Here is a 19,792-nt window from a genome sequence, read left to right as displayed (position 1 = left end):
TTTCTCCTGTTAGACCTATGAGTGCAAACATATGATGTCTGTCCTTCTCCGCCTGACGTATTTCGCTTAGCATGACACCCTCGAGGTCCATCCACCTTGCTACAAATGGCCAGATTTCATTCTTTCTCATTGCCATGCAGTACTCCATTGTGTGTGTGTGTGTGTGTGTGTGTGTGTGTGTGTGTGTATACACACACCACATCTTCGTGATCCACTCATCAGGTGATGGACATTTAGGCTCTTTCCATGATTTGGCTATTGTAGAAAGTGCCGCTATGAACGTTGGGGTACATGTGCCCCTATGCATCAGCACTTCTGTGTCCCTTGCGTAAATCCCTAGCAGTGCTATTGCTGGGTCATAGGGGAGTTCTATGGATAGTTTTTAGAGGAATCTCCACACTGTTTTCCAGAGCGGCTGCACCAGTTTACATTCCCACCAACAGTGTAGGAGGGTGCCCGTTTTTTCCACATCCTTGCCAGCATCTATAGTCTCTTGATTTGTTCATTTTTGCCACTCTGATGGGTGTGAGGTGGTATCTCAGTGAGTTCCTTGTAGATTTTGGATACTAGCCCTTTATCCGATATGCCATTTGTCACTATCCTTTCGCATTCTGTCAGTTGCCTATTATTATTTTTTTGTTGTTTCCTTTGCAGTGCAGAAGGTTTTTATCTTAATGAGGTCCCAATAGTTCATTTTTGCTCTTGATTCCCTTGCCTTTGGCGGTGTGTCAAGTAGGAGATTGCTGCGATTGAGGTCAAGGAGGCTGTTTCCTGCTTTCTCCTCTAGGATTTTCATGGTTTCCTGTCTCACATTCAGGTCTTTTATCCATTTTGAGTTTATTTTTGTGTATGGTGTAAGGAAGTGGTCTAGTTTCATTCTTCTGCATGTTGCTGTCCAGCTCTCCCAACACCACCTGTTGAAGAGGCTGTCTTTTTTCCATTGGATACTCTTGCCTGCTTTGTCAAAGATTAATTGGCCATACACTTGTGGGTCCAGATCTGGGCTCTCTATTCTATTCCATTGGTCTCTGTGTCTGTTTTTGTGCCAATACCATACTGTCTTGATGATGACAGCTTTGTAGTAGAGGCTAAAGTTTGGGATTGTGACACCTCCCATTTTGGTTTTCTTCTTCAGTATTACTTTGGCTATTTGGGGGTTTTTATGGTTCCATACAAATTTTAAGATAATTTGCTCTAGCTTTGAGAAGAATGCTGGTGCAACTTTGATGGGGATTGCATTGAATGTGTAGATTGCTTTGGGTAATAATGACATTTTAATGATGTTTATTCGTCTGATCCATGGGCACGAAATGATTTTCCATTTCTTTGTGTCTTCAACTTCTTTCATAAGCTTTCTATAGTTTTCATCATACAGGTCTTTTACATCTTTGGTTAGGTTTAGTCCTAGGTATTTTATGGTTTTTCGTGCAGTTGTGAATGGGATCAGTTTCCTGGTTTCTCTTTCTGTTGTTTCATTTTTGGTGTATAAAAATGCAACCGATTTCTGTACATTGATTTTGTACCCTGCGACGTTGCTGAATTTGTGGATCAGTTCTAGAAGTCTTTTGGTGGAGTCTATGGGGTTTTCCATGTAGAGGATCATGTTGTCTGCAAAAAGTGAAAGTTTGACATCATCTTTGCCAATTCTGATGCCTCTTATTTCCTTTTGTTGTCTGATTGCTGATGCTAGGACTTCCAGCACTATGTTAAACAGCAGAGGTGAGAGTGGACACCCCTGTCGTGTTCCTGATCTCTGGGGGAAAGCTCTCAGTGTTTCCCCATTGAGGATGATATTAGCTGTGGACTTTTTCATAGATTGCTTTAATAATGTTTAAGTAAGTTCTTTCTATCCCGACTTTCTCAAGGGTTTTTATTAAGAAGGGATGTTGTATTTTGTCAAATGCTTTTCTGCATCTATCGACAGGATCATATGGTTTTTATCTTTTCTTTTGTTAACGTGATGTATCACATTGATGCATTTGCGAATATTGAACCAGCCCTGTAACCCAGGAATGAATCCCACGTGATCATGATGGACAGTTCTTTTTATGTGCTGTTGAATTCGATATGCCAGTATCTTGTTGAGTATTTTTGCCTCTGTATTCACTAAGGATATTGGCCTGTAGTTCTCTTTTTTTGTTCTGTCTCTGTCTGGTTTAGGAATCAAGGTGATATTTGATTCGTAGAATGAGTCCAGGAGTCTTCCTTCTATTTTTTGGAATAACTTGAGAAGGATCGGCGTTAACTCTGCTTTAAACATCTGGTACAATTCCCCTGGGAATCCATCCAGCCCTGGGCTTTTATACGTTGGGAGATTTTTGATAACTGATTTGATTTCTTCACTGGTTATAGGTCTGTTCAGATTTTCTATCTCTTCCCGTTTAAATTTTGGTAGTACATGTGTGTTTAGGAATTTGTCCATTTCTTCTAGATTGTCCAGTTTGTTGGCATATAATTTTTCATAGTAATCTCTGATGGTTGCTTGTATTTCTGAGGGATCGGTTGTAATAGATTCATTTTCATTCATGATTTTGTCTATTTGGGTGTTCTCTCTTTTCTTTCTGAGGAGCCTAGCTAGAGGTTTATCAATTTTATTTATTTTTTCAAAAAAACCAACTCTTGGTTTCATAGATTTTTTTAAACTGCTTTTTTGGATTCTATATTGTTTGTTTCTGCTCTGATTTTTATTATTTCTCCTCTTCTGCTGGCTTTGAAGTGCTCTTGCTGCTCCCTATCTAGTTTCGTTAGGTCCTCTGTTAGATTTTGAGTTTGAGCCTTTTCTAGTTTGTTGAGGAAGGCCTGAATTGCAATAAACTTTCCTCTTAGGACTGCCTTTGCTGCGTCCCAGAGTGTTTGGATTGTTGTATTTTCCTTTTCATCTGTTTCCAAATATTTTTTAATTTCCTCTCATTACCTGATTCACCCAATCATCCTTCAGTAGGGTGGTTTTTAACCTCCACATTTTTGGAGGTTTTCCAGAGTTTTTCCTGTCGTTGATTTCAAGCTTCATGGCATTGTGATCTGAAAGTGTGCATGATATGATCTCAATTCATTTGTATTTATGGAGGGCTGTTTTATGCCCCAGTATGTGATCAGTCTTGGAGAATGTGCCATGCGCACTTGAGAAGAATGTGAATTCCCTTGCTTCAGGATGCGGAGTTCTAAATATATCTATTAATTCCGTCTGTTCCAGTGTGTCGTTTAGGTTCATTGTTTCTTTAGTGATTTTCTGTCTGGTTGACCTATCCATTGTTGTAAGTGGAGTATTAAAGTCCCTTGCAATTAGCACATTCTTATGGATGAGATTGTTTCTGTTTGCAATTAGTTGTTTTATGCATTTGGGTGCTCCCGAAATTGGCGCATAGATGTTTATACTTGTTAGCTCTTCCTGATGGAGAGACCCTGTAATTATTATATAATGTCCTTCTTCATCTTTTGTTACTGCCTTTACTTTAAAGTCCAGTTTATCCGATATAAGTATGGCTACTCCAGCTTTCTTTTGGCGTCCAGTCGCATGGTAGATATTTCTCCATCCCCTTACTTTGAATCTGAAGGTGTCTTCAGGTCTAAGGTGAGTCTCTTGTAGACAGCAAATAGATGGGTTCTGGTTTTTGATCCATTCTGTTACTCTGTGTTGTTTGATTGGAGCATTCAGTCCATTGACATTCAGTGTTGTTATTGAAAGATGTGTGTTTAGATTCATTATGTTCTCTGTAGAGTTCATGTTTGTATCGATGTCTCTGGTGACTTATATTCCTTGCTACACTTCTCTCATAGAGTCCCTCTTAGAATTTCTTGTAGGGCTGGTTTGGTGGTGATGAATTCTCTCAATCTTTCTCTCTCCTTCTATTTTGAATGACAAGCTCGCTGGATAAAGGATTCTTGGTTGCATATTCTTCCTGTTCATCACATTGAAGATTTCCTGCCATTCCTTTCTGGCCTGCCACGTTTCAGTAGATCGGTCTCTAACCACTCTGATAGGTTTCCCTTTGTATGTTAGGGCCCTTTGATCCCTAGCTGCTTTCAGAATTCTCTCTTCATCTTTATGTTTTGCCAGTTTCACTATGATATGTCATGCTGAAGGTTGGATTAAGGTATGTTTTAGGGAAGTTCTATGAGCCTCTTGAATTTCAATGTCTCTATTTCCCCAGATTAGGGAAATTTTCGTGTAAAATTTCTCCAGCACCCCTTCAGGACCTCTCTTTCTTCCTCTTCAGGAACTCCTATAATACGGATATTGTTCGTTTGATTGTACCACTCAGGTCTTGGATTCTCCTTTCGTGCTCCTGGTATCCATTTCTCTCTCTTTTTCTTGGCTGCTTCTTTTGCTATAACTGTGTCTTCTAATTCACCTATTCTCCTCTCTGCTTCTTCAATCCATGCATTGGCAGCCTCCATTTTATTATTCACCTCATTTATAGCCTTTTTAAACTCATCACAGCTATTTTGAGGGTCCCTAGTCTTTGTATCAGTATCTTCTCTGACAGCTTCTATGCTTTTTTCCAAGCCCAGTCGGAGCCTTAGTTTTAATAGCAGGAGCCTGGAAACAGTTTAAACATCTGTCAGCTGAGTGCTGCTTACCCATTACAGTGGAGTATTATTTGTTCATTAAAAAGAATCAGAAGCTCTGGGTGCTGAAATGGAATACGTGAGGTGTGTTCTTAAGTTTTCATTTTAATTTCAGGTAACACACCGCGCTGTAGTCGTTTCAGGTGTACGATGTAGGGATTCAGCACTTCTGAACTGGGCCTGACGCTCGTCACCTGTTTAGCCTCCCCCCTGCCCTGCGTGGCGTGTTCCTGATTCAAATAACTCGTAGAAGACTCGGAAATAAAAAGGCCCGCCGGCCTCAGGCAGCCCCCTTCCCTCCCCTGGAGCAGGTTTGCAGCAGGCTGTCTGCAGGAGTCTCAGAAAACGGAGAGCTTCGCCTCTGATTTTTTTTTTTTTTTTATTAATAGTTTATTGCCAGGTTGGTTTCCATAGAACACCCAGTGCTCTTCCCCACAAGTGCCCTCCCTCCATGACCATCACTCCCCTTTCCCTTCCCCCTCCCTCCTCAGCCCTCAGTTTGTTCTCAGCATTCAAGAGTCTCTCATGGTTTGCCTCCCTCCTTCTCCCTAACTTTCTTCCCCCATCCCTTCCCCTTCCCGTGGTCTCCTGTTAGGTTTCTCCTGTTAGACCTATGAGTGCGAACATATGGTATCTGTCCTTCTCTGCCTGACTTATTTCGCTTAGCATGACACCCTCGAGGTCCATCCACTTTGCCACAAATGGCCAGATTTCATTCTTCCTCATTGCTGTGTAGTACTCCATTGTGTGTGTGTGTGTGTGTGTGTGTGTGTGTGTGTGTGTGTGTATACCACATCTTCTTGATCCATTCGTTAGTTGATTTTGTGTGCTTTCTGGTTTCCTTTGGGGTAAGGATGGCTTTTATCTGGGGAGACCATGAGGGAATATGTTTTCTGAGAGAACCAGAAGGCAGGTGGCAGGAAGAAGCCTCTGTTAGCAGAACAGGGTAGGACAGAAGGTGGGAATGAGTGGTCAGTTCAGTAGGTTCGTGCAAATGCGGTGAATCAAGAATACTTCAGATAGAATTAATCAATGTGGAAACCCAGCATCTCCTCTTGAGGCCGTCTTGTGTTACTGATGTTGGCAGGGTACGTGAGAAAGGGGCAGAGGGACCCCAGAAAGTTTGGGGGGGTTGCTTGCTAGAGGGCAGGGAACACCAGCCAGAAGCATTTAGAGTTAACTCGGTTGAATTCAGGAATGAGTCTTCAGAATTGGGGAAATATCCTTTGGGATTGGTGTTGGAAGATGAACGGATAGGAATTTAAGGGACAAATTGGAGGAGACGGGACTGCAGGCAGGGATACCGGCTCCAAGGCCTTTGAGCCCATTGAGACGGCGGGGGCCGGGGCCGGATGGGAGAGTGGGGGTTGCCCTCCTGGCATGGGGAGGGGGCCTGACGAGTGCTGCGCTCGTACCTCCCTGCTGGAAGAAGACTCCGGAAGACCACACCTCTGTCCCTTCCTGTGACTAGGTGATAGGGCGGGTGCTGGTCAGCCCGGGGAGCAGGAAGCGGAGCAGAATTTCTGAAGGGCTGTTGGTGCCCCTGAGGCTCTGGCTACTGTTCTCTCTCGCACGGCTCCGCCTTGGGGCCAGACACGCACAGGTCAGCAGGGCTCCTGTGGAACTTGAACCCCCATCCTGTCCTGAGGCTGACCCGGTCTCTCCTCCCTCACACATTCCTCACCATCCTAGCCCTGTTAAGTTTCTCCCCAAGTCCTGCCCTGCTTCAAAGCACGGGCCCAGGTTTTGGGGGAACCTGTCCCTGGCGGGAGGCAGCAGGACAACTCACTGGGGTTGTGGGGTGGGAGGTGCTGCCTGGGGTCACAGGGGCTTCGTCATTCCTGGCTTCGTGCAGACTGTTCCCTAAACCCTCTGACCAAATAGCATTTCATTCCAGGAGTGCCCCAGCTTTCTGTTCTTTTTCTCCCCTCCCCTGCCCTCTGTCAGCTATATGAATAAAGTGAACAAGCATTCAGGCCCAGAGAATTACATATTCAGACTGTTTGGAAATTGAATATTTTCTGAATCAGGGTAGGTGTTTTTAAGGCGTTCTGCATAGAGATAGAGACTGAGGTCATGTTGTTTGTAAATCTAGGAGTAAGCTTAAAGAAAAGACAGGTTTTTATACCTTGAAGGAACATGGAAGTAGGTATGTTGGGTTTCAAAACCTCCAGGTCCTTTCTGGACATTCTGATTCATTCCTTTCTGACCGTGACCTGTGTGGGATACAGCAGGCAGGTGCAGCTCACGCAGGTCTTGACTTTGACACAGGGTGCCTTGCATTGTCCGACCTATATCCTTGAAAGCGTCGGGCATTAAGCACCAATAAGTGACGCCAGTCTCCGGCTTGGTGGCCTGGAGTCAGGTAAGCGATCCTGGCCTGAGGGGTTGCTGGGAAGGCGGGTTTCCTGCTGAGGAGCCGGGAGTTGTCTGTCCACACCAGGCTGCAGGCCGCAGTGTCAGGTAGCAGGCCGCCCTTTCCTCACAGTGGTTCCTCAATTGGCTGTGCTGAGCAAGAAGTTACGGAAAACTAACATGAGACCGTGTTGAGTCCCCTTCCTAATTACCAGGAAGGGGAGATCATCTGCTGGTTTCCAGTTTTTAAATGTACTAATTTAGGGTCGCCTGGGTGTCTCGGTTGAGTGTCCGACTTTGGCTCAGGTCATGATCTCGCGGTTTGTGGGTTTGAGCCCCGTGTCGGGCTCTGTGCTGACAGCTCAGAGCCTGGAGTCTGCCTTCGGATTCTGTCTCCCTCTCTCTCTAACCCTCCCCAGCTCTTGCTCCCTCTTGCTCGCTGTCGCTCTCTCAAAAATAAATAAAACACTAAAAAATAGTACTAATTTAAAATTACTAATTTTTTAATTTTTTTTTATGTTTTTGAGAGAGACAGCATGACCTGGGGTGGGGCAGAGAGAGAGGGAGCACAGAATTTTGAAGCAGGCTCCAAGCTCTGAGCTGTCAGCACAGAGCCCAGTGTGGTGCACCGACCCAGGAACCATGAGGTCATGACCTGAGCCAAAGTTGGAGACTTAACCAACTACCAGCTTAACCACCCAGGTGCCCCTAACAATTTTTTAATGTTTACTTTAGAGACAGAGCATGAAGAGGGGGGGTTCAGAGAGAGAGGGAGACACAGAACCTGAAGCAGGCTCCAGGGTGTGAGCTGTTAGCACAGAGCCTGATGCGGGGCTCGAACCCACAAACCGTGAGATCATGACTTGAGCCAAAGTCAGACACTCAACCACCTGAGCCACCCAGGCGCCACTAAGTGCACTAATTTTAAAAGACAGTTTTGGACAAAAAAGGAAACAGTCAAGAAGTATTCTTTAGAATTCGGTGAGACTGTTTCAGAACACTAATATAAAAATTTGGATCCCTTTTAGGTGTATATTTTTTCCTCCCCTTATCCTGGCTGTCACAGGGTGAGGAAGGCTGGCCTGTGTTACTTTGGGCTCCTGGAGGGGCTGTGAGCACCGACGCATGTCTGTTTCTGGTGGTTGTGCAGGGCCTCTGTGCGGTGGAGCCTCTGCCCCACTCCAGCACCTCTGACCCGGGGTTGGGACTCTTTCTTGGTACTTGATATGTGTGAGGATGTCTTCCCAAAACTGCTGAAATACTCATGCTTGGGATTCCTCCTGGGTGCCACTGGGTCTTCTGAGCAGCAGCTTGGCTCAGAGAATTCCACGTCGATACCTCCGAGAGCGACCAGACAGAAATCTGTCAGGGCCTACTCTGTTTCTGATGTCTTTTTCACGCTTGTTCCTTCTGCATGTTTGTCTTTTCAGGAACACCCAGGCTGTGTCCTTGGTGGACCCCGGCCCCTCCCAGGAGCCCCGGGAGAAACCTGGCTCCTAGCTTCCACGCCGCACGGCTCTTCAGCTCCCAGGCTGCTGAGGACCGGACAGAGGAGGCCCTGCACTCCATCATCAGCAGCACGGAGACCGTGCAGGGTACTGTGGTCGGCCGGCCGGTCGGTCTGCGGAGTAGTGGCCTCGATGCTGGCCTGTGAGGGGAGGTTTTTGAGGCAGAAGCAGGATTGATAAGCCACCCACTTGATTGGGACAGAAGGTCTTCCTGGGAGGAGGGTTCCCCAAAACAAAGCATCCAACTGTCCCGTCTTCACAAGAACTCGGGACTGCCGTGCCCGCATCTTGCCCCCTCTGGTGGCTGCCTGGGAGTCTGTGACTGGGCCCCTTCCCCGGGTGGGGATTGGGGGCACATCTGCTGGCGATCTTGGAAGTGGGATGGAAACTCGGCACCGGCCCTGCCGGCGCAGGACAGCCTCCGGGGCCGTCCGGTCAGCTCCCAAGTCTAGAGGAGCAAGTTTCTGGAGCCAGTCCTGGAGCGGGGCCATTTCTGGCTTTCAGATGAGATGACAACAGACTTTGATGTTTAGTTTAGAAAGTGAGGTTTTGTTAGTTTTCTGAATTTGGAAGCCACAGTTCTGAAGAAAAGAACGCAGGGTCTGGTTATTAGAAGCAGTCCGATTTCTCACGTCCAGGCACCTCGGTTGTCCCTCCAGATAGGGCCCCCCCCTCCCCCGGGTGACAGGTGAGCGGCAGGAGCAGGGGAGGCTCGCTTTGCCCCTACTGTGGCGGGAGCGCACCCACTGGCTTGTTCCTTGGGAGGCCTGCTGCCTGAGAGCTCCGGGGCTTGTGTTCAGACTTTTTTTTTCACTCTTCTGAAAAAGGTTTAACGTTCATCACCGGAAACGGTTGTTTGGATGTTATGTAGCATATTCTTCTACGTAGAAGTTAAGCTTTATTGGTTGTTTCTGTGATTCGTTACTAGGTTCTGTTTCCAAACATGAGTTCCAGGCTGAAACAAAGAAGCTTCTGGACATTGTTGCCCGTTCCTTGTATTCCGAGAAAGAGGTGTGGCACCTGTTAATCACTGCCGGCGCACCCACATTTTTATTTAGGGGGGAAGAAACCAAACGATTTTTCTGCTCTTCTGGGGGAATGCTAGATATTCCATTAGCTGTGAGAACACGTTAAATTTGGACGGGTCCGATCTTAGCTACCAGCAAGAGGATTTTAACTAGGATCTGTTCGGGTTTCATGGACGCTCAGCCCCAGATGATTCTTTGTGCTAGATTGACTCTGGGGGTTCATTAATTTTGGTGATAGTTTAACACCCCCCCCCCCATACTGGCCTGGGGGTCCTGCTGGGACTCGTTTCTGTGGTGGTGGCAGCATGCTGAGAGACCGTGGGAGGGAGACCCCGGCCCTGTGGGGGGAGGGTAGGAGATGAAATGGGGTGAGGAGTGACAGGCGGTGTGGGAGAGGGAGAGAAACGGTCCATTGTTTGCGTGCTTGTTATTGCTAGAATGTGAAGAACCTTGCGCACCGTTTTCCAAAGTTAAAAGGGACTTGTTAGGAAATTACATGTTGTAGTCACGTGTCCCTGTGGCACCCAGGGTGTGTCGCACCAGGGGTGGAAGTGCTTTGAGGTAAAGGTGCTTTGCAGACACAGATAGTTGGGCCCTGGGGCTCTTATTTCCCCTGAACCTAGTCGACCCTTAAAAGAAGCCACAGGTCCTTCTTCAAGGGGTAGAATAAACCCATGTCAGGGGATGTTTTAACATCCTTGGTCAGGGGTCAGGCAAGGAGTGGTCACCCGGGGCTCTTAGAGTTTGAGCTGACGAGACAGATTGACAGTTGCCTTCGGGCTTGATGTTCAGGAAGGGGCAGCCAGGTGGGAGTCACCTCCGGGAGCTCCCAGGGCCTGTCATCACTTTGTGACCTGCTCCCCGGCCCCCGTCTCTGAGAACAGTGGGGTCCTCACTTCGGAGGTGCAGCTGGCCACACAGCTCCCTCTGCGCTGCCCTCCTCCTTCCATTCCCGCAGGTGTTTATCCGGGAGCTGATCTCCAACGCGAGTGACGCCTTGGAAAAGCTGCGTCACAGGCTGGTGTCTGAAGGCCAAACGCTGCCAGAAATGGAGATTCACTTACAGACAGATGCTGAGAAAGGCACCATCACAATCCAGGTAGCCCCCAGTGTCCTGATGCTTGGCGTGCACACCGGCCCTGCCTTTCTGTCGCGTCTCTAGGCTCCAAGTGAGGTGCTGTCTCATCATCAACTCTTGTTTTCATTCACTGTACAAATAACACTCATTCACTGTAGAAAATTTAGAAAACAGGCAGAAAAGAAGCAAATTTCCAATTATCCCATCTTTCAGGCTAACCACTGTTATCACTTTAGGTTTTTGGCGTCTGCATTTTTCTCTTGTAATGCAAGTTCCCCTGTGTCATTAAATAATCTGCTTTTGTTTTGTTTTGTTTTGTTTTGTTTTGTTTTGTTTTTTGTTTTTGAGAGAGAACGTGTATGCAGGATAGGGAGGGGCAGAGGGAGAGAGAGAATCCCAGGCAGGCTCCATGCACAGCACAGAGCCAGATGACGACCCCTAGACCATGATCTGAGCTGAAATCCAAAGTCCCAACGCCCCATTGAGTGAGCCACCCAGGCGCCCCCTGTGGTACGGTATTTAATCGGAGCCTGCTGTTTGGATTAACAGTCTTGCTTTGGATGAAGTAATACTTTTGGCTCCTGTGGCATTTTGAATATATTAAGGTCATAAGGAAAGGCTTATCAGGCAGTGGGCGTGAGGGACATCATATTGCCTAGACAGCTGCTTTCAGGGTCCCAGGGTGACGGCTGCAAGTGTGGGGGTGCGTCCTCGGGGTGGAAAGACATGCTTCCGTGGAGCTCCGAGCAGACACGTCCAGTGGGGGCTTCCTGCCTCCACCCAGGGAGCTGGGCTCGGCTGCCCGGGCCGGTGCCAGAGCGCATGTCCTGTGCTGTCTTGTCCACTCATTCCCTGAGCGCTGCGCATGTGCGCCTGTTTTGCTGCTGGTTTCTTGAAGTCAGACTTAACATACAGTAAAATTCACGAGGTTCAAGTGCACACATTCGTGGAACTGCGGTCCATCATGATTTCCTCACCCCAGATTTCCCTCTCCCTTTCCAGCCCCTGTCCACTGCCGGTCTCTTCTCTGCCCCTTTGGTTTTGTATTTTCTCAAATTCCATACAGAGTTTGAGTCTCCCCTCTTTCACTTAGCGCAATGCGTTGAGATGTATCCATAGTGCAGCACGTAGCAGTAGCTTGTTGCGTTTTACGCCAAGAAGTATCTGCTCTCTGCGTGGATCACAGTTCGTTCCCTGCTCACTGCTCGATGGGCACTTGGGTTGTTTCCTGTTCGGGGGTGTCAGAGATGAAGCTGCCGTGGATACAGGTTTTCATTTTTCTTGGGGAAATGTGTGGGAGTGGGACTGCTGGGTGAGTGTTTGGCTTTCCCAAAGTGGTGTCCTGGTTGGCATTCCTCTTGGGGGGCGTCTGTCCAGGGAAAGGCCCGCTGCTGCATATCCCTCCCAACAGCCTTTCAGATCTTAGCCCTCGTGGTGGGCGGGCGGTGCGCCTCCTTGTGGTCTTAACTTGCATTTCCCTGATGATTCGGGTTCATACGGAGCATCTTCGAGTGTGTTAATTTGCCATTTCTCTATCTTCCTTGTGAAATGTCCAGATTTTTTGGTTTATTTTTAGTCAAGTTATTTTTCCCTGTTGAGTTGTAAGAGTTCTTTATATATTCTAGATATAAGATCCATATCAGGTACATGCTTCGTAAATACCTTTTTCCCAGTCTGTGGCTTGCCTTTTTATTTTCTTAGAGGTGATTTTCGAAAAGCAAAGCGTTTTAATTGTAATGAAGTCCAGTTTATCACCTTTTCCTTCTCTGTTTCATGCTTTTAGTAACCTCAGAAATCTCTACCTCTTTGTGGCCAGAGATTTTCCCGTGTGTTTTTTTTTCTTAAGTTTTTTTTTTAACGTTTATTTATTGAGACAGAGACAGAGTGGGAATAGGGGGAGGGGCAGGGAGAGGGGGAGACACAAAATCCGAAGCAGGCTCCAGGCTCTGAGCTGTCAGCACAGAGCCTAATGCGAGGCTCGAACTCAGGAACTGCGAGATCATGGCCTGGGCTGAAGTTGGACCCTTAACTGACTGAGACACCCAGGCACTCCCTTCCCCCCTTGTTTTCTTCTAGAAGTTTTGCAGTCTTCGCTTCTGCTCTGGGTTTACAGTCTGTTTGGGGTCTGGTATAAGGGGAGGGCCAGGATTGAGTGCATGCGGCTCTCTGGTTTCAGCACTGTTTGCTTTCCTTTCTCCTGTCGAATTATCTTAGAACCTCTGTCAAAAATCAGGTGTCATGGTCTGTGCAGCTGTGTTTCTGGACTCTTCTGTGTCTTTGGTCTGTATGTCTTGTCTGCTAGTGGGGTATGTTCTGGTGTGGCCTGGCCCACATGATTAGAATTAATATCTGGTGACATGTGAGGTGTCCTGCCTTAGAGGTCCTGCCTGGCAGGTATAATCAATGCCACTTGTCCCCAGGGCTTTCTTCCCATGTCTGTCCCAGCTCCCCACATGCTGGTGGCCCAGAGCTTAGCATGCCTCTCTCCTCAGGACACTGGCATTGGGATGACACAGGAGGAGCTGGTGTCGAACCTAGGAACGATTGCCAGGTCAGGGTCAAAGGTAAGCCCCCCGTGGCCCCTTCTTCCGGTGCTGCAGCCACTGCCTCGCTTTGGACTTGAGGGTGTCGCCTCCAGGCAGCTCTGACCAGAGAGGGCAGGTCACCAGCTTCAGTTGGAAAGTTCTGGGAGGCAAGCTATGCACTGGCTCTGTGGGAACGCTATGACATGATTCCCTTGCCATCGTGGAGACCTTTGACAAGGTGGTTTCTCTTTTTAGTAGATGAAGAGATAGAAATAAGTACTTTGCCCATAGCTAGAAATCAGCCGACCCCAGGCTCAAAGCCTGTCTCTCAGTATGGTGGTCTGGAATGCACCGCTGTGCCTCCTGCTTCTCTCCAAAGCTCACTCAGCGATTGCTTGAGGCCCTTGAGGTGTGTCCTTCCTCTCTCCTCCCAACACCTTTCACGACAGGTCACGTCTGTGGGCAGGCAGCCTGTCACAGCCCCTCCGTGGGGAGGGACGGGCGGTCATGGGGTCTCTGCCAGCCCGAGGCCAGGCTGGTGGGCCTCAGCTGCCTGTGCACCTCTCCTTGTGACTAAATGCTTTTAGTTTTGTGGCTTAAGTGGTGCCTGAAACGGTACTCTACAAAAGTCCTTAAAATAGTTGAATTGTTGGTCCAAAATGATTTGCAGAAATTCTAAGAAGCATTCCCATAACTGCTACTCCCCTTCCCATTACGTCCTTTAGTTACGTCCCTGTCGGGGAACGACTGTGCCATCACCTACAGTAGCCAGTGGCTACACGTGGTTGTTTGGACTTACATATAATACTTGGTTCCCTGGGTGCACGAGCCCCAGTTCAAGTGCTCGACAGCCCCCTGTGGCCCACAGCTACCGTGGGACGCTTCTTTCTCCACAGACGTGATTATAGTAATGAATATGTGCGTCTTACTTTATTTAGAAAAATTTTTTAAAATTATTTTTGAAAACTAGAGACAGAGCATGAGTGGGGAGGGGCAGAGAGAGAAGGAGACACAGAATCCAAAACACGCTGTGTCGGACTAGAACTCACAAACCGAGAGATCATGACCCGAGCCACAGTCAGACACTCAACCAACTAATCTGCCCAGGCGCCCCTGTTTTACTTCATCTTAGGAACTTTGATAACATGAGTTCTAAAAATTTAGCGCCTTCCAGTTCTGTACCAAAATCTGTATTTGCTTTGTACTGTTTCCCCACAAACCTTAGCGTGTAGGAGACACGCAGAAGGCACATGTAGGCACCTCCCCACATCCCACACTCTGGGGCCACTGTCTTCTATGTTCCATCGCTCAGACCGCCGCCCCCACACCCAAGGAGTGTGACCCACAGGCCCGCAGCCGACAGGCAGGCTTAGGGTTCTGAGTCAAACACGGACCCTGCGCCCCACTGCCCAGCTGGGATCTCTGAGGCCGTCACTTCCCCCGTCTTCCGGGTGCGTGTCATGGGGTGAAAAAAATCACTCGGTATGGTTGTCATGAGGATCAAATGTGACATCCACCTGCGCTAGGGGAGAGGACACAGGGCATCACAAATGTCTGTTCTCTCTGGGGAGGGTCGCCCTCCCTCTGACCAGCCTTCGCCACCGCAGGCCTTTCTGGAGGCGCTGCAGAGCCAGGCGGAGGCCAGCAGCAAGATCATCGGCCAGTTTGGAGTGGGTTTCTACTCCGCTTTCATGGTGGCTGACCGAGTGGAGGTGTACTCCCGCTCTGCGGACCCAGGCAGTCCCGGCTACCAGTGGCTCTCGGACGGGTAAGTGGGAGCAGCCCCCCGCCATGGCCCGGCCGAGGGCACCGCCGTGCGCTGAGGCAGACCGCGCACGTGTTACTGCTTCACCCGGGGAGTCGGGGTCTCCTGCACAAACCCCGGTGGGCCTTCCTGGGCTTTTTTGTGAAGCCCCAACCTCATGCTTTGGGGAGCCGGTTATTCTTTCCCTTCCAGATGGCCCGTGGCATCTGTGTGTCCCCTGTGGTGTGTGCTCTGCAGGGTGGCCTCTGCCAGGCAGGGCTCCTTTCTTAACTCAGGACCAGCCTGTCTCCAGGCCTGCCCTGCTCTGGGTTGGCCTCAGCAGACTTCGTTCTGCGGGAGCTCGTTCCCGAGTCCTTCCCCGCTCGGAGCTCCCAGGTTTGGCTCACGGGCCTGCCTGCACAGGGGCCATGAGGTGGGTGTTCCAGGAGAATCTCGAGACTCTTTGAGGCCAAGCGGAAGCATGTACTTCAGTAGCCCCAAGTCTTCATTTCTGGATCCTGCTCTCCCGATGGGGGTCCAGCATGCACTCAAAGAGGGGCCCTGCTGGGGCCCAGTCTGTCTCCCTCAGTCACTACTGAGGCTCCTGTGTAATTCCCACAAGGTGGCGCTCGGAGGAAACAGGCCAGGATACTGACAGGACGCCTTCTGGGGGCGCGTCTCCTTTTGTATTTGGGAACCATTGACTCTTCCTGGCCTCTGTCAGAGGTTCACAAGTGGGGAGTTCAGTCAAGTCTCCCACCCACTGTGGCGTGGCAGCGGCGGGGTTACTTCAGGTGACCCTAAAGCCCACAAGGAGGTGCTCGTGATAGGGAGAGCCCCACCCCCCACCCCAGCGGCCTCTCTCCCTGGAGGAGGCACAGTGGGCTCAGAGGTGGTGGCACTCAGGCTTGTGTTTCTGTGTGTGGGTTTGGGCCCTGCTTGCGACACCCCAGGAAGAGTGAGCGGGCGTGCGGGGGAGGACTGGTCAGCTTGGCTGTGTGTGACTGGCTTTCCCTTTCCCACGTCTCAGCTCCGGGGTGTTTGAAATCGCCGAAGCCTCGGGAGTGAGAACTGGGACCAAAATCATCATCCACCTCAAGTCAGACAGCAGAGAGTTCGCCAGCGAGGCCCGGGTTCGGGGTGAGTGGCAGCCTGGGCCCTGTGCGATGTGCGCGCGGTGGGTTTGGGGCGCTTCCGGGGTTGACGGCCCAGGCCCTCGTGGGACAGAGCCCCTGTGGCTCCATGCAAGAGCAGGAGGCCAAGCCCACTGGCACAATCGGGTTTTGTTCGGTCTTCCATCCTTGGTAGTCGCCCTCCACCTGTGTGGGAGATGTGTCCTGTGTCCCTCACTGAAACCCAGAGCGGGTGGCCTTGTCATCCGTGCCGAGTGCCTCCCAGGCTCGTTAGCCCACAGAACTCTGTTCATGCCGCCCAGAAGGTGTGGTCGTCTCCTGGCTGCCTGGTTCCTCAGAGTTCTCACTTTGTGCAGCCAGGACAGCGTCCCTCTTGTGCCCTGGCTTCCCACCTGTGAGACGGCCACACTGAGTCCTCTGGCATGCTGTCACCCCTGCACCCACTTCAGAGCATTTGCATCCAGAAGCTCCCTGTGTTCATTGTTTTACGTATGCGTCTCTTGCAGATGTGGTGACCAAGTACAGTAACTTTGTCAGCTTCCCCTTGTACCTGAACGGAAGGCGCATTAACACCTTGCAGGTGAGACACTCGGCTGCATGAAGGGCTCGGGGGGCCGTGGGGACCATTTGGTACATTTCAGGGCCAGATGGACTGAGATGGGACTGAGTGGCCCTGTCCCAGCAGAGAGGTCCCTTGTGGTCCTCTTGTTGGCCCAAGGCGAGATCCTGACCCTTCGACACCCTGTCCACGTGCACTGGGTGGAGCTCCCACCCTGTTGAGTGGTCCTTGGTGCACTCACCACTACCATTGGCCCGTTTTACAATATTCTCGCCCCAAAAGGGAACCTGCCTGCATTACCAGTGGCTTCCCGTCTCCCCTCCCACAACCCCGACAGCCACTGGGTGCCTGTGCTGGACACATCATGTCAGTGGAATGAAACACTGTGGTCTTAACGTGTCTGGCTTCTCACCACAGTGTTCCAGGTTCATCCATGCGAACCTGTGTCGATGCTCTGTTTATCTCTTGGTGACGTATTGCAGGCCCGTGCATGTCCTCCAGCTGGCCCTTCTTGACACCCTTTCCTGTGGAGGGGACACTTGTTCTAGAGCCTTCTGGGTGTCTTTGTGGGACACCCCCCTCCCCGCACTGGCTGTCCCACAGGGCTGGTCCTTGGTTTGTCCTGGGCGCACAGGCTCCAGTAGCCCAGCTCTTTGCGGCTGTTGGGAGGATGCATCTTAGACACTGTCCTCTGAATGTCTACTTCCAGGCGGTCTGGATGATGGACCCCAAGGATGTGGGCGAGTGGCAGCACGAGGAGTTCTACCGCTATGTCGCTCAGGCCCATGACAAGCCCCGTTACACCCTGCACTACAGGACGGACGCGCCCCTCAACATCCGCAGCATCTTCTACGTGCCAGAAATGGTGAGGCCGGCAAGCTCTGGGCAAGGGCTGCGAGTGCTTGTCCGCTGCTCCCTGGGATCAGGGCACCGCCCACAGTGACTGCGTTTCTTAGCAGTGGTGGCACTTTCGCTGAAGGGGACAGATCACGAGCATTACAAAAATTGACTTGGCAGCATCAGAGTCAAAGCAGAGCCCCTGCCCCTGGATAGATAGAGGGGCTGTCGCGCCTGCCATCCTGGTGCAACATAAACGTTTGGCTCAGCGGCCAGGGTTGACATGCGGGTGGCCTCTGCATTGCGAGTGCACCCTGAGCTTCGAGGCTGACCGGGGCTCCGTGGTCTGATGATTGGTGGGCATTCTGCCCTTCTCTTGGCCCCTGAGGCCTGCTGGTTCATAGTAGCCTGGTGAAGGCTCTGACAAATCCTGCAAACAGAGAAACCTCCTGGGGGTTGGAAGTAGTTGCTGGTTATTTTGACAGCTGCCCTTATGGGCCCCAAGGCTACCTACTCGGGACAGCACCGTGCAACTCACTGCTGAGTTCCACAGACCAGCAGCCCTGGTGTCCGTGGACTTGTTGCGAATACAGGTCTCAGCCTTGCCTGCACCTCCTGAATCTAGCCTCCATTTCATCAGGATCTCAGTGTGCTGTGCAGGGGTGGGCTTGGGGACAGGTCTCAAAACGCTGCTTTAGAGCAGAGGTCGGCGGAGAGTTGTGACTAGTTTGGGCTTCACGGGCCCCGCACAGCCTTAAGTGCTGCCCCTCGTAGTGTGGCAGCCCAGGAACCACATGCAACCTGCCTGTGTTTCAGAAAAGTTATTGGTCCTACAATTTAGATTTCGTGAATTTTTCACATATCGTGAGATATTTGCCTTTTGGTTTAATTCTCACCCATTTAAAAGTGGGAAAGTTGTTCTGGGGCTACACAAACCAGGAGATGAGCTGGATTTGGCCTGTGGCTGTTGTTGCTGACCCCTGGCACTAGCAGTTTGGCTCTGTTCACAGGGACATGCTGGCTGCTGCTTTTTATGTCCTTCGGGGGGAAACAGGTCGGGAGCAGCAACTGCCCAGGGAAGGCCCTTGCCCCGCTCTCCCTGCCAAGAGCCCATCGAGGTCCTCCCTGGGCTTTGTCTTCCTCTGGGTCACCACATGTCCTCCCACAGCTCCAGGAAGAGGTCCCTTTAGGAATGGGTGGCTCTTAGTTGTCCTCGGTGCTTCCATGTGACCTTGTAGGTTCTCCCTCCTCGTGGGTCCCTAACACTGTTCTTTTCCTTGTCCCCAGAAACCATCCATGTTTGATGTGAGCCGGGAGATGGGCTCGAGCATTGCGCTGTACAGCCGCAAGGTCCTCATCCAGACCAAGGCCACTGATATCCTGCCCAAGTGGCTGCGCTTCGTTCGAGGTATGGCAGTGATACCCGTGTCCATCGTGTGAGCCGAGGCCCAGCGGCGCCGGGACTGAGTGGCTCCTCGCGTGTGGCCTGGGGTGCCGACTTCGGCAGAGAGCGCTCATCCCCAAGCACAGGGTCGGGGTGGGCAGCCATGGTGGCAGGCTGGGGAGCTGGACAGACCCAGCGTGGCCTTGGGAGGCTGCTCAGCGCCACCCAGGGAGCTTTCCCACCACCTCGTCTTGGTTGATGTGGGGCAGAGTGACAGAATGCATTCAAATGGAATCCTTGTAATGAGTCTCAGGTGTTTTTTGTTGTGTGTGTGTGTGTGTGTTTAAGTTTATTTTTTAGAGAGGATCTGAGTGAGGAAGGGGCAGAGAGAGAGGGAGACAGAATCTGGAGCAGGCTCCAGGCTCCAAGCTGTCAGCACAGAGCCTGATGCAGGACTTGAACTGTGAGATCGTGACCTGAGCCTAAGTTGGATGCTTAAACAACTGAGCCACCCAGGTGTGCCCCACCCCCACTTTTTAAAAGTTTATTTTAAAGCCTCCTGTTTTGGTTTTCTTCTTCAACATAACTTTGGCTCTTCGGGGTCTTTTGTGGTTCCATACGAATTTGAGGATAGTTTGTTCTAGCTTTGAGAAGAATGTTGGTGCAATTTTGATGGGGATTGCATTGAATGTGTAGATTGCTTTGGGTAGTAATGACATTTTCACAATGTTTATTCTTCCGATCCATGAACAGGGAATGTTTTTCCATTTTTTGGTGTCTTCTTCAATCTCTTTCTAAGTTTTCTATAGTTTTCATCATATAGGTCTTTTACATCTTTGGTTAGGTTTACTCCTAGGTATTTGATAGTTTTTTGTGCAGTCGTGAATGGGATCAGTTTCTTGATTTCTCTTTCAGCTGCTTCATTTTTGGTGTATAGGAATGCAGCTGATTTCTGTACATTGATTTTGTATCCTGCAACTTTACTGAATTCATTAATCAGTTCTAGAAGGCTTCTGGTGGAGTCAGTTGGGTTTTCCTTGTAGAGTAAGTATCATGTCATCTGCGAAAAGTG

General features: G+C 50.0%; 1 protein-coding gene across 1 annotated transcript in view; it reads left to right on the top strand.

Moving 5' to 3' along the window:
• Positions 1-19,792, top strand: part of TRAP1 (TNF receptor associated protein 1) — a 47,671-nt gene that overhangs the window by 15,461 nt on the left and 12,418 nt on the right. The window contains exons 2-10 of the mRNA XM_029946938.1: positions 8,355-8,519; positions 9,361-9,443; positions 10,419-10,559; positions 13,031-13,102; positions 14,671-14,831; positions 15,838-15,947; positions 16,447-16,520; positions 17,209-17,364; positions 18,624-18,744. Coding sequence (XP_029802798.1) covers positions 8,355-8,519; positions 9,361-9,443; positions 10,419-10,559; positions 13,031-13,102; positions 14,671-14,831; positions 15,838-15,947; positions 16,447-16,520; positions 17,209-17,364; positions 18,624-18,744 — 1,083 coding nt within the window. The remainder of the gene's footprint in view (positions 1-8,354; positions 8,520-9,360; positions 9,444-10,418; positions 10,560-13,030; positions 13,103-14,670; positions 14,832-15,837; positions 15,948-16,446; positions 16,521-17,208; positions 17,365-18,623; positions 18,745-19,792) is intronic.

Source organism: Suricata suricatta, chromosome 8 (genome assembly GCF_006229205.1).
Source record: "Suricata suricatta isolate VVHF042 chromosome 8, meerkat_22Aug2017_6uvM2_HiC, whole genome shotgun sequence".
NCBI lineage: Eukaryota > Metazoa > Chordata > Mammalia > Carnivora > Herpestidae > Suricata > Suricata suricatta.
Note: the sequence above shows the minus strand (reverse complement) of the source record. Positions and strands in the feature narration are given on the sequence as shown.